The sequence below is a fragment of the Panthera onca genome, chromosome D1 (genome assembly GCF_046562875.1).
Source record: "Panthera onca isolate mPanOnc1 chromosome D1, mPanOnc1 haplotype 2, whole genome shotgun sequence".
Classification (NCBI taxonomy): Eukaryota; Metazoa; Chordata; class Mammalia; order Carnivora; family Felidae; genus Panthera; species Panthera onca.
In genome coordinates, this window is record NC_138348.1 from 113,869,905 (window position 1) to 113,883,463 (window position 13,559).

Here is a 13,559-nt window from a genome sequence, read left to right on the forward strand (position 1 = left end):
ACACCTGTCCTTGCAGGATATATGTAAATATATGTAAATGAACACACGCAAAGACTGTCTAGTGACATGATCTACATGTACATCAGAATAACTGTGACCAGGTGACATGATTTAAAACCTGCCCAGGGGCCCCTCAAAACCAGTGCAGCCCATTTGCAGCCACAGGGGCTGAAAATCCTCTCCCCACGTCTTTTCCCCGGGGGCACACGCACACACACCGTCTCGTCCTCCTCGGTGAACACAAGCCAGGGTCCCCCAGTTTGTTGCAGGCCTGGACCAGGTGCTCATCGTGGGGCAGCCGGGCTCCCAGGTGTGGCTGCTGGAGTGCCTGCCCGCTCGGAGTCTCAGGACCCATCGCTTGGATTGAGTCCGAGCCACCTCCCACCCCCCTCACTCAGTGCATGACGTACAAGTTCTGTTCTCCGGATCTGATCTCCTCTCCAAAATGCAGGACATGACAGCATCCCGAGGCCGTGCGAGGATGGCCGGACACAACAGATGTACAGCAGGTACGTGTGGGACGTCGTACGTACTCAACACACTGTGTACGCTTATCATCATCGCTATTGCTTTCTTTGTCCTTCCTATGGAAAATCCAGCTTGCAGCCTGGGGATTCTCTAATACACTGACGCCCAACCCCCATCTCCCAGAAGCTGCTCCAGGACCCCACACGGGCCCTGCTTGCTGACCACACGCCCAGCCACGCTCTCCTCACATCCAGAGAGTCTCTGGGATCCCCGGCCCCAAGATAACTACCATGAATCCAACAACACCCCTGCATAAATTAACCCGGCCCCAGCATCTGCCACACCTAGGAAATGGAAACCCACAGGTAACTGCTGTTCTCGAACTTCAGGATCAAGCTTCCCTTCCTTCCCCTAGACCAGACAGCTTGGCAAGAGTAAATCTCTGACCAAAAAACCCCAAGAACAGAGAAGAGCAAGTTGCAATTGTTTTTCTGTTGCAGGACACCGCCAGCCCGCCGTGGAGTCCCACATCACGTTGTGGCCTTGCACAAGTCTCCGAGCATCATTAACCCGTGTTGCTTCATGTTGCTGATGGGGCAATTGTTCAAAACACAGCTTTTATAAGAGACCAGAAGAGGACCGTGAGGGACATCCGATCCGCTGAACTGGAGGGTACCCAGGAGGGGAGGACCCTGCCCCAAGGGCCAGAACAAGGCCAGGATGGCGGTGCTTGTGGGAAAGGCCATGTTCAGTCTGACGATGCTTCTGCCTCTGCTCTCATTCCTCCTGCACCTCTCCGGGGCCTTTCCGGTACGTTGGGAATCCCCGGAAGAGGAGACCACGCAAGTCGTTCAGGTAAGTTGACAATCCGGCAGGCGCGTGGTTGACGTGCCGCTTATTAGGAAATCGTGTGGGTTGTTTCTTCTTTCTAGTTAAATCAGCCGGAATGGAATTGTGCAGTTGCTTTGTTTGAGCTTAAACGTCTCGTGTCAGGGGTTTGGAGGGCCCCAGGCGGGGTTCTTCGAACCCAGGAAAAATATTGCTGTTGGGCTCCCTCCGGCTGGGGAGCCGTTGAGCAGGAACGGTTTTAATTGCAAGACTAAATGATTTTCTTTCTCGCAAACCTAAGATTCCCCCGTTCGCTTATATGCAGCCCAGTGACTCCATGTCCGGTGTTGTCTGTACGGACTTGTCTTCGCAGCCAAAGATCTCGGGGACTAGAGAGCATGAGGACAGGAAATCAGAAGGAACTAGAAAGCAAGGCGTAGTGCAGTGAGACTTTCTACTCCAGATTCTGAGGCTGTCTACGAACTATTCCGGGCACCATCAAAGCCAAACCCATAGCTTTTCCCCTCATCCCACAGTACAAGAGTCAGACCACATTTTGAAGAAGCACCAGGAACGCTGTCACCGATTTGTCACGTGCAGTTTTCTTAGCGTTGCAGTTGTAGAAAAGCATTCTTTCTTTTGCTTTTTCCCTTTGCTTTGTTCTTGAATATATCTTGCAGTGAGAATACTAAGCCCCAGGCTAATAGCTAGAGCTCACGGAGTGCTTACTCCACACAAGACACCCCGCTAAGCGTTTCTCCAACACTATCTCATGTCGACCTCACTGCAGCCCTGCAAGGGGGGATTATTGTTCCCACTGTGGACACTCAAGTGAGTCTTGAATGACTTCTGTGATGCACCCCAAAACTCAGTTAATCTAAGGCAGAGCTAGTATTCGAACCCCAGCCTCTGTGAATCCCCCCTTCCCCATTTCTGTGCTCTGTCATGTGCCCCTGGCCCCTTCCAGAGGATCTGCGGTGGATAAGAGGCTAATGCCGATGATGCTGCCGTTGTCCCAAACCTATCCGGAGCTCTCGTGAAACTGTCTGTTCTCACTTGTGAAGCATCCAGAAGGTCTGGGACTTGAATGGGCGTCTCGGCAATTTCCCTCCACGCACGCACTTGCCTTTCTTAGCGACAGGGACTAAACCTTCTCTAGAGGAGCAAAAAGATACGTAAGAGAGACTCTGCATTGATGCAACTGATACCTTAAAACATCAACAAATGCGGGGGCACCTGAGCGGCTCGGTCAGTAAACGTCCAATTTCAGCTCAGGTCACGATCTCGCGGTTCGTTAGGTGGAGCCCCACATCCCACTCTGCGCTCACAGTGTCAGCAGCGTCTCGTTGGGATTCTCTCCCCCTCTCTCTACACCCCTCCCTCCTTTTGTCAAAATAAATGAACTTAAAACACTTCAAGAAATTAGGAAGGCCTAGCCAGTCTCCTGACTGCATACGAGCATCTTGCATGCGGCCTTGGACCTCAACCCTTACAGAATACCTGTTTTTATGGTTTTTATTTTTTTTTTTAACGTTTATTTATTTTTGAGACAGAGAGAGACAGAGCATGAACAGGGGAGGATCAGAGAGAGAGGGAGACACAGAATCTGAAACAGGCTCCAGGCTCTGAGCTGTCAGCACAGAGCCTGACGGGGGGCTGGAACTCACAGACCGCGAGATCGTGACCTGAGCTGAAGTCGGCCGCTCAACCGACTGAGCCACCCAGGCGCCCCATACCTGTTTTTATGTATAAACATTCCCGGGAGCTCCGAATGGAGGGGCCGTGCTGACCAAGGGACAGCGTTCTCTCAACGCCGGGCTGCGACTCTGTGTTTGCTCCCGTGACTACCAGCTTGTTAGACGGTTGGGAGTGACTTAGGAAGGACGCTGGGAAGCCCGGAGCACCGACGGAGGTGACTGAGCGAGTCCCCTCACGTGTGTGTCTCGGCCCAGAGTTACCTGGAGAGGTTCTACCAGCTGCCGCGGGGCGAATACCGGTCCGGACGGAGCAACGGCACCAGTGTGGTTGTGGACAAGCTCAGAGAGATGCAGCGATTCTTTGGCTTGAAAGAGACGGGGAAGCCAGATGAGGAAACGCTGGAGATGATGCAGAAGCCGCGCTGCGGGGTGCCTGACAACGGGGACTTCATGGTGACCCCGGGAAACCCCAGGTGGAAACATACGAACCTGACCTACAGGTGAGTTTCCCGAGCTTCGGGACGCGTTAGGGGTGTTCGCGAGCGTGTGTGACACGCCAGGCGCTGCCCCAGGACACAGGACCCACGGGACCCCGTGTCCCCACCCCGGGGAGACCAGAGTCTAGTGAGTGAGGCCAGGGGGGAAAGAGCAAAGACCCCACAGGCTCTCCTCACCCCAAAGCCTGGAGTTTTCATGCTCCTCCTCCAAGTCTAAGGGACGATGGCCACATCAGACTGTCCCTCTGTGAACCCCCTTCAGGCCCCGACAAAGGCTTAGTCATTACTCCCCGCGTATCCCGATGAGAACGATCTCCGTCAAATACCACGATCTGCCGAGTCCCGAGTGAAAGGCCCTACATGTATTGAATCCCCCAACAGCCCTCTGAGAGGGGAGCTATGTTACGATCCTCCTCTTAGGAACAAAGACACCGAGTTTGAAGATACGGAGGGACTTGTCCGCAGCCCCGAGCCCTCATTAGACCCTGTCCAGGGGCAGCGCATCATGTCACTGACCCCCAGGTGGATGAGCTCAGTGTGGTGACACCCCTTGTGCTCATTTTGAAGGATCCTGAAGTACACCACGCAGTTGTCCCAGGAAAAGGTGGAAACTGCCATTAGCACAGCCTTTCAAATATGGGCTAACGCATCATCCTTGACCTTCACCAAGATCTCGCAGGGAAAAGCGGACATCGATATCGCTTTTTACGAAGGAGGTAGGCCCTCCGCCCTCGAGCTCAGTTTTACTTTCACGAGCTAACCTGAGACTCGGCAAGGACCTGATACGGGTTGTTCTATTTCAGATCATGGTGACAATTCTCCATTTGATGGACCCAATGGAATCCTCGCTCATGCCTTCCAGCCAGGCCCAGGTATTGGGGGAGATGCTCACTTCGATGAACAAGAAACATGGACCACAAATTTTGAAAGTAAGTTAACCAAGGGCATGTCCACATGCAGCTTCTGAGTGAACTTTGTCATGTTAGCAGCACCACGTAGATACATACACACATCCAAGGGGTTTTAACATTTCAAACCCACACAAATGGACCTTTTTAAAATTTCCCTACCTCATATTAGGTCAATTTAGGTTTTTGAAAAGCCTAAGGCTAAGTACTGACCTTGTTTCCTAGGATAGAAATCAAAAGGCTACAGACGACAGGTAAATCCAGCCAGTCCTGTTTGTATAAAGTTTTATTGAAACAAGGCCCCCTTGTTTATGTACCATCTATGGCTGTTTCCATGGCACAACAGCAGAGTTGAGTACCTCCTACAGAAGTACTCACAGAAATCACAAAGCCTAAAATATTTACTATCTAAACCTTTACAGAAAAAGTTTGCTGACTACTGCTTTAGGGTGTATCTTTCTTTTCATATTCTGAAATTTAATGATGTTTGGAAAAGGCCCCTATTTTTGGAAATCCAGAAACAGTTGGGTTCATTTAGAAACCTATCCCACTTGGAAATGAGCCGCCATCTTTCTTGTCAAGTTATGTCATCTTTGTGGAGCTCTTCTTCAGTGGTGTGTTCCTGGGGACAAACCAAACCTTTCAGGAGAAGACTCATGATAAGAGTCAGATCACCTGAAGGGAAGGATTGAGAATAAGGACAGGTGTATCTGGACCATGTGGTACTTCACAAGGCCACAAGTAACAGTACGCCACAGAACACATTCTAGAAAGTAGGCAAGGAACCTTTTATCCTTGCTTGGGACCTGTTCTTCCCACCATTTTCTCAAAGAACCAAGTTTCTCCCACCAAGTTCTCAAAGAACTTATTCTACCCAAGTCCCTGTGCTAGGAGCTGCCTATACCCTAAGACAGATAACACTCTCTGCTACTTAGAATTCCTAGAGCCCTCCTTACCGGTCCACATGGTCATTCCCTCTTAGCTGAACTAAATGACACAGGTTCCCACCTGGGCTCTTTACCTCAAGTCTCTGCTCCCTCTAATTTTTCCTAGCACGGCAGCAAAATTTATATTTGGAAAGCCTATCTTGGATTACATTACTCTCCTACTTAACCTTGCAGTGTTTACATTTTCTGCAACAAATAATATCCAAATACCTTTCCTTGGCATTGAAGCTCTCAGTAGTTTTACACCCTCATCTTTCATGGCTGTCTTCCTGTGTCGCATGCTGCAGCCACCTTGTGCATTCACTGTTCCCACATGACAGTACCTGCTTTCCAACCTCCCTACATTTGCTCACATTGTGCCCCAAGCCCCCCCTTTCAAAATCTCTTTCTGTGCTATGTCACATGCCACCCCTCTGTTGTCTTGCAGCTGGAAATGAGGACATTCTCCTCAGAATCCCAACAGTCTTCGTGTCTCTTTCTCTAGCTGCTCTCCTCACTGTTTGGTGCTATCCAAGTTGTTGGCATTCATCTCTCCTTCTAGACTGTGCATCATGACAAATCCCCCACATCTGTTTGCCATTCAAGGCCCAACACTCAGAGATGTTTTTGGAGATGCATTCATGATTGCAAAAATACAAGGACGTGATGGTCAAGACAAAAATGTCTCGGAGCATGGGTAGAATTAGTGTAGGCTAATTGTCAATAGGAAGTTGAACGTTGTAGTTGGAGAATGGGGCTTGCCCTTGTACCTGGATTTGACCCCAGCTCTACCACTTATTATTGCAAGACCCGTAAGGAGATACCTGAAATCTGTGGGATTCAGTTCCTTTACTATAAAAACATTTCTAACAATACTTCATACAAATGTTGTGAGGACTAAATAGTATTATACTTCCTAGCATATGGAAAGTACTCTACAACCCTAGTTACTAATGTATAAGAGATAGGTGTGTAACAAAATGCTCAGCCTGTCTGTGAGATGGCCAGACTGAGAGATTCACATCACGAGTCAAATCCTCATGTGTCTGCTGGGCAAGTGAGGAGGTCTTGGACTTGGCCAAGGAACTTGGGTGCTAATTGCCAGGAGCGTGAACCTTGGAATTTTGGGTTCCCAACTGGCAAAGGCACTGTGCTCCTGGAAGTTAGAGATGGGGGAAGGAGCAGTGTTTGTCTGTTTCTGGAGGGGAATCCTTGAAGCTGCTTCGAGAATTCAGAATCTGGGAAGAGCTGGTGCCCGCTGAGACTCTACTGAAGCTGAGGGCTTGGGAGGCTGGAGAGGGCTGCTGAGCATCAAGAGACCATGGTGGCCCTGCCACCATGGTCTCCCAGCCTCAGGTCCACACTCATGGAGTACCAGAATCAGAATAAAGGCAGCTTTTCTTGGCCCTAAGGTTTGATGCAAAGCTCACTTAATCTGAACGTGTAACTCCTACCTTGACTGATTCCAATCTCCATTTCTTCAGAAGCCTGCAGGGAAAATGCAAAAGAAGGCTTTGGCAGTGCTCTTTCTCCAGGAGCTTTTGGCTTGGAAGCTGCATTCCTTGAGATCAGAATTTCCTCCACCCTTGGATCCACTTGGAGCCATTCACCACATGTGCTTGCATTGCAGATTATAATTTGTTTCTTGTTGCTGCCCATGAATTTGGCCATTCCTTGGGGCTCTCTCACTCCACTGACCCGGTTGCCTTGATGTATCCCATCTATGCTGCCCGTGAACCCAGCACCTACACCCTCCCTCAAGATGACATCAACGGCATTCAGGCCATCTATGGTAAGGTTATCGGAAGAACACTGTGGTACACGGCGAGGTGTGGCACATCAAGGATGTTCTTCCCGGTCTTGTCTGTGGTGGTGGAAGTTGGAGGGCTCCTGGGGTCTGTCGGGAAGAAGGTACTGGTCAAATTTGGCGGATGTGCGCCATAGACTAACGCCAGGAAGGGACACCACTGAATTAGAAGTGCGTGTGGCAACAACAGATATGGGTCTTCAAAACTTTGTGCTTCGTGGAAAAAAAAAAAACAGAATGATGCATATCACACAGTGTTTAAATTACACAGTATATGATTCCACATACGTTAAAGTGCATATAGGCAAAGAAGGCATTTCAAGAAACATGCCAGCAAGCAGATACATATTGCCCATAATAAAAGTGTTGTCTGTGGAGAACAGAATGGGAATAGCAGTGGAGGATGCAGAGAAAGAAACATCTTTTAAGGACATGGCTGATGCTCTCAGGGAGGGACACAGACAAGCCCAGATCTTATACGTCTCCTCCTGCTGCCTTCCTGGTCTCTAGAGGCTGTAAGAACGAGAAACCCATGAGAAGGTAGGAGGGTCTATAAACCAGTGTGGAGCGGAGTTGGGGACAGCAGCACAGAACCAGGCACACCAGGAACCCCAGCTCAGGAACCTTCTCATGATGATAGAATTTTCCAGAAGGACGAGACCTGCTCTATCCTCCCCAACTCCTTTCCCCAAAAAACACCTCCTTCCTTTTCCCATCAGTGTTTTAAATTCTCTCAGCTACTAGCATAGCCCTTCATTCTACAATGAAAAAACACATGAAAACACAAATACCCATAGGAAAAAAATACTGCTAAAATATGACTTAGGTTTATGCTACAGGTTCAAGGACCGATACCAGTTCCCTTCCTGAAGGTGGGTTTGGCGGGGAAGCAAGAAATGGATCCTGGGTGACAAAAATGTGGAAAGAACCAAGAAGGGGGAAAGGATGGGATTCGGATTTTAAAGTGGAGGGCGGGGAGGGGGAGACATAGAATTCAAATTGTCTTACTTCACAACTTGACCTGGACCTTTCTCTCTAAAAATCACCATGGTTGTTTAAAATAATGATAATAACTTTAAGAGGGCCGAATGTACATTCCCTTCATTGCCTTGTGAGATAGTCTGGTAGGGTTTCTCTTCATGCGGAAACCCTTCCCCTTCTGAGAAGCAATGGGGTACTCCAAGAGTCACACTGGATTGGGCTTTAAAAAGCTGCTTCTCTTTCTCCTCCTCCTCCTCCTCCTCCTCCTCCTCCTCCTCCTCCTCCTCCTCCTGTTTCTTCTTCTTCTTCTTCTTCTTCTTCTTCTTCTTCTTCTTCTTCTTCTTCTTCTCTTCTTCTCCTTCTCCTCCCCCTCCTCCTCCCCCTTCTTCTTCTTCTTCTTCTTCTTCTTCTTCTCCTTCTCCTTCTCCTTCTCCTTCTCCTTCTCCTTCTCCTTCTCCTTCTCCTTCTCCTTCTCCTTCTCCTTCTCCTTCTCCTTCTTCTTCTTCTTCTTCCCCTCCTCCTCCTGCTGCTGCTGCTGCTTCTTCTCCTTCCCCTCCTCCTCCTGCTGCTGCTGCTTCTTCTCCTCCTCCTGCTGCTGCTGCTGCTGCTTCTTCTTCTTCTTCTCCTTCTGCTTCTTCTTCTTCTCCTTCTCCTTCTCCTCCTCCTCCTCCTCCTTCTTCTTCTTTTTCTTCTTCTTCTTTTTCTCCTTCTCCTTCTCCTTCTCCTTCTCCTTCTCCTTCTCCTCCTCCTTCTCCTTCTCCTCCTCCTTCTCCTCCTGCTGCTTCTGCTTCTTCTTCTTTTTCTTCTTCTTTTCTTTTTCTTCTTCTTCTTCTTCTTCTTCTTCTTCTTCTTCTTCTTCTTCTTCTCCTTCTCCTCCTCCTCCATCTCCTCCTCCATCTCCTCCTCCTCCTCCTCCTCCTCCTCCTCCTCCTCCTCCTCCTCCTCCTCCTCCTTTTTTAAGGACCTTCAAGCAACCCTGTCCAACCAACCGGACCAAGCACACCCACAGCCTGTGACCCCAGACTGACATTTGATGCCATTGCCACACTCCGTGGAGAAATCTTATTCTTTAAAGACAGGTATGCCATTAAACTGCTTCTTCCTTTGACTTACTTTCCTGGCATAACTTAGAACTGACTTCTAATCAAGTCCCACTTTGCACATTACTCAGCTTTTCCTTTGAATTCTGTGCACATGCCCCTTATTGGAAAGGACTGTGTTTTCTGGGTCACTCGAAACATCCAGGAAAATTTTTAAAAAAAGAAACCCTCCAACAGGCATAAACATTCATGTGTTGGTGATAGTATCACAGACATGGGCTCCACACATGGGTTTACTAGACACAAAACCTCACCCAGTCCCACCCACCCAAATTCAGGCCAGTAAGTGGGAGCTATCCCTTCATAAGCTGAGGGCAAATCATCTCCCTGGTTGAATTTTTCAATTTTCCATTGGCTGCTTTGTGATTGCATAACCACAGGCTGGGCCTACTTGTACCACTTTTGCTGGAATACTCTAGATATTCTCAGTCATTTCTGTAGGGACAACGAGACTAATACAATGAGACTTGCCAGGGTGTGAGGAGGGGACAGGACAAAATGTAATCAGATAAGGTCATGCCTGTGACCTCCCCTAAACACTGAAGCGCCCCCCCCCCCCACACATGAATGACATCCTGTAAAGCCCCGACCCTGTGCTGGTCACCGTGCTGGGAACCGTCCCACCCTCTCGGGGACCGGGTAGGGGCTGCACTGGTGCAGGACCCAGAGAAGCTGCCTACTCGGGCCACCGCATGTGGTCCTGTCCTTTGTGCTCTGCCAGGTTCTTCTGGAGAAGGCACCCCCAGATGCCAGAGGTGGAGCTCAACTTCATCTCTCTGTTCTGGCCGGCCCTGCCAGACGGCATCCAGGCCGCGTACGAGGACTTGGACAAGGACCTAGTTTTCCTATTTAAAGGTAACTGCCTAGGGTTTCATCTTATTTAGGTTGTCCCTGCAGGGAAGGGAAGGCTTCTCTGCAGCTCCCCCCACCCCCACCCCCACCCCAGCTGAGAGGAGGTGAGCCGATGACAGCAGGTTATGCTGGCCAGACTTGTGTCAGGAGACCCGGGTTGGGTCCAGTTCCTGCCGATAACCACTGTGTGCACTTGAGCAGCTGTTCCCTCCTCAGGCCTCAGTTTCCCCATCTACAAACTGAGGAAACCTTACTAGACCCCCTGAGTGCTCTGTCAGCCCCATCCCCAGTATAATGTTCTCAGAGTCCCCAAGGCTCTAATACAGTCTCTGCATAGGAGTGTCAGGACGTAGGAAAGACCCAGCTGTGAGGCCCTGAATGTCAGGCTGAGATGCTGGAAATTTTGTAGGTGCTGGGGAACCACTGAGGCTATTACAGCCCAATGAACTTGACCACCTTTGTCCGTTAAAGACTATTGTTCCCTTGCTGTTTCTATGATGATTTTACACCAAGAGGTGGTATCGATTTTAGAGGAATCGAAGAACCCTATCTAACATAAAACCTGAATCATTGGCAGGCAGCCAGTACTGGGCTCTGAGTGGCTATGACATTGAGCCAGGTTATCCCAAGGACATCTCAAACTACGGCTTCCCAAGCAGTGTCCGCGCAATTGATGCCGCTGTTTACTACAGGGGAGAAATCTTCTTCTTTGTAAACAACCAGTTATGGAGGTAAGGTAAACTATTTTTTTTGGTTAGAGGTTGAAATCTGTATTTACCTTGTCTACAACCACTAACAACCAGCGATCTGAGGGTTTAAAAAAAAACCCAGGTGATCTTTCATAGGCATTTTATTTTCATAAAATCATCAGTGTTGCCATGGCCTTTGAAAATGTCATTTTTATAAAGTCAAAAAGCTTCACAATGGTATTGAGGATTCTATGTCAGGGAACAGAGCAAACCTTAATATGGTTCCAGGAAGGGATGCAAAGAAAAAGACTAATTCTGTTATGAGTTAAATTCTAACACACTCAAGAAAATGCTGTTTGGATGGCCTGAAAAATGTGCTGTCCACATTGGACTTATCACCTCACTACTGGGGGGGAAGGGGGGAGGAGGAAGAGGAGGAGGGAAGGGAGGAAGGCTGGTTATGCACCAATTAAGTAAATCCACAGGGAATACAAGCTTTTCTTTTTGAAAATCAGGTCGTGATCTCACAGTTTCTGAGTTTGAGCCCCACGTCGGGTGCTGTGCTGACAGCTCAGAGCCTGGAGCCTGCTTCAGATTCTGTGTCTCCCTCTCTCTAGCCCTTCCCCCAGTCACACTCTGTCTGTCTCTCTCTCTTGAAAATAAACAAACATTAAAAAAATAAAAATAAGTAAAAAAGAAAATAACATTGTGCTAGCAATCAAAACCCTGTTTTAGAATTAATGCGACCCACCTATTTTCTAAATAGGAATGTGCCCTTAGGTAGAAAAAAGTTAACCATTCTTAGGCCCAGGAAATAAGACATAACAAAGACTGAATGAGAAAACATGGGTGAAGGCACTTTGTAAAGTATCTGTACTTTAAATAAAACTGTTATCATTACATACTATATTGATACATGGGACATTTTTGTTTCATCAGATACGATAACCAAAGAGAATCCATGCAAACGGGTTATCCCAAAAACATAGCAAGCATCTTTCCAGGAATAGAAAGTAGAGTTGATGCAGTTTTCCAGCAGAATCGTAAGTAGAAAAAAAACCCTGATAATAAATTTGTTTACAGTCGTAAAATAGCACGTTTACGTTTCAATGTTGTATGGGAACAATTTTAATTGAAAATGTCTAAGACCTTCTACAAGCTAATTCAACCCTTGATCTTTTTTTGCTTTTTGGGCAGACGTCTTCCTCTTCTTCATCGGACCCGCATATTATGCGTTTGATCTTAGCGCTCACAGGATTACTAGGGTTCAAAGAAGCAATAGATGGCTTAACTGCAGATAACGCTGAAGCAAAGTCACACGTGTCTGCGTCAGTTTCCTGCGAATGGAAGGAAAGTCTAGTTTGCAAATTCATTTTACTGTGTCCTATTTATACTTTTCTCACCCATAAGTAATGTCTGCCGTCACTGTCCTCACTGGGCCTGTCTTCCATGAAAATGCATTTGGAGTAGTCCAGCGTCTACAGGGCTGATTTAGTTCTCACCTATTCCAGCTCAGGAGAAGAGATGAAGCCTTCCTGGTCACCTCATTGCTCACTGTGTTGTTACTTATCTGACTTCTAGAATGCTCGTGTATACCTGAGGCTCCTTAAACATGTCTTAATTATATCTGCTATGTACCGTTCAGCACTGGGTTCCAGTGAGACATAGAGCTCATGAACAACGTAAACAGAACCTCTTGCCTTTACTGAAAACGTGGTGCTATTTTCCAGTCTTGGAAAAAAATCCTGTTGACCCATGTGGTGGGTTGAATTGTGTCCCTCCAAGAAAGAGATATTGAAGTCCTAGTCCTAGGTGCCTATGAATGTACCCTGTTTGAAACTAGAGTCTTTGGAGATGCAGTTAGTTAAAATGAAGTTATCCTGGAGCAGGGGGGTCCCGGAAGAAGAGGGTCCCCACACACACTGAGGGGGACGGTCACGTGAAGGTAATACAGGGCCTGGAATGATGCATCTACATGCCAACAACGGCCAGCACCCATCACAGGCCAGCAAGAGGCAAGGAAGGATCCTTCTCAGAGCCTTCAGAGAAAAGAATTTTATCCTCCTAACACCTCAATTTTAGACTCGTAGCTTCCAGAACTGTGATAGAATAAACTGTTTTTTAAGCAACCAAGTTTGTGATGCTTCCTTCTGGCAGCCCTAGTCCGTCCAGCAGCCAGGACAGAACATCTGCACTTGAGAAAATGAGTCAACACAAAATGACAAAGTTGATTATTGTCACCTTCCCCCGGAAAGGAGCAAGAAGGGCAGTACCACTTCCTCCTCCGCCTCCTCCCCGCTCTGTCCTTTTAGATTCCAAGCAAAAGGGCTAGTAGTTGGATTTCTTCTTCCCCATTTCTTTTTTTCCAGGGATACTCTGGGGGGCACCTGCTACCAGTAAGTGGGATTTACCGCACCAACACAACAGTGCTGGGCACAGAATACTGTGAAGCTCACTAAATTAAACTGAGCTTGGATGCATACATTTGATAATGGTTCTTTCCCACCAAAAACTGTAGGACTTCAGGGACCATACTGGCCAACCAAGACATCAAGATCATTATAACACCATATCGGCAGTTGTTAGAACGTAATGCAGATTATCACACGTTAAATGAGTGCATTGTAAACTATATTTATTACCAGCACATTCTATTTTCTTATTCTGCTAGTTTTTAAATCCTGCAGATAATTAGTAGAATTTGGTATCTTATTCTGGTTCAAAAATTATTAAATGCATTTAAAATAAATATATTAAATGACTGACTTGTGATCCGTAATTTCTTAAGATGCTACCACATGGTTCA

At 47.8% G+C, this 13,559-nt stretch overlaps 1 protein-coding gene across 1 annotated transcript; it reads left to right on the forward strand.

The window, feature by feature from the left end:
* The first annotated feature begins 991 nt into the window (after positions 1-991).
* Positions 992-13,424, forward strand: MMP8 (matrix metallopeptidase 8). Its single transcript, XM_060604560.3, has 10 exons — positions 992-1,323; positions 3,249-3,493; positions 4,058-4,206; positions 4,294-4,419; positions 6,955-7,116; positions 9,074-9,191; positions 9,934-10,067; positions 10,642-10,795; positions 11,693-11,796; positions 11,951-13,424. The coding sequence occupies exons 1-10, from the start codon at positions 1,189-1,191 to the stop codon at positions 12,052-12,054; spliced, it is 1,431 nt and encodes a 476-aa protein (XP_060460543.3). The 5' UTR covers positions 992-1,188; the 3' UTR covers positions 12,055-13,424.
* Positions 13,425-13,559: the final 135 nt, after the last annotated feature.

What these genes read in the sequence shown, in the direction of transcription:
- MMP8 (XM_060604560.3), top strand. Translation starts at nt 1,189, where the DNA reads ATGGCGGTGCTTGTGGGAAAGGCCATGTTCAGTCTGACGATGCTTCTG. An exon ending in AGACCACGCAAGTCGTTCAG is followed by an intron (nt 1,324 to 3,248) that starts GTAAGTTGACAA and finishes GTCTCGGCCCAG; the next exon opens with AGTTACCTGGAGAGGTTCTA. An exon ending in CATACGAACCTGACCTACAG is followed by an intron (nt 3,494 to 4,057) that starts GTGAGTTTCCCG and finishes CTCATTTTGAAG; the next exon opens with GATCCTGAAGTACACCACGC.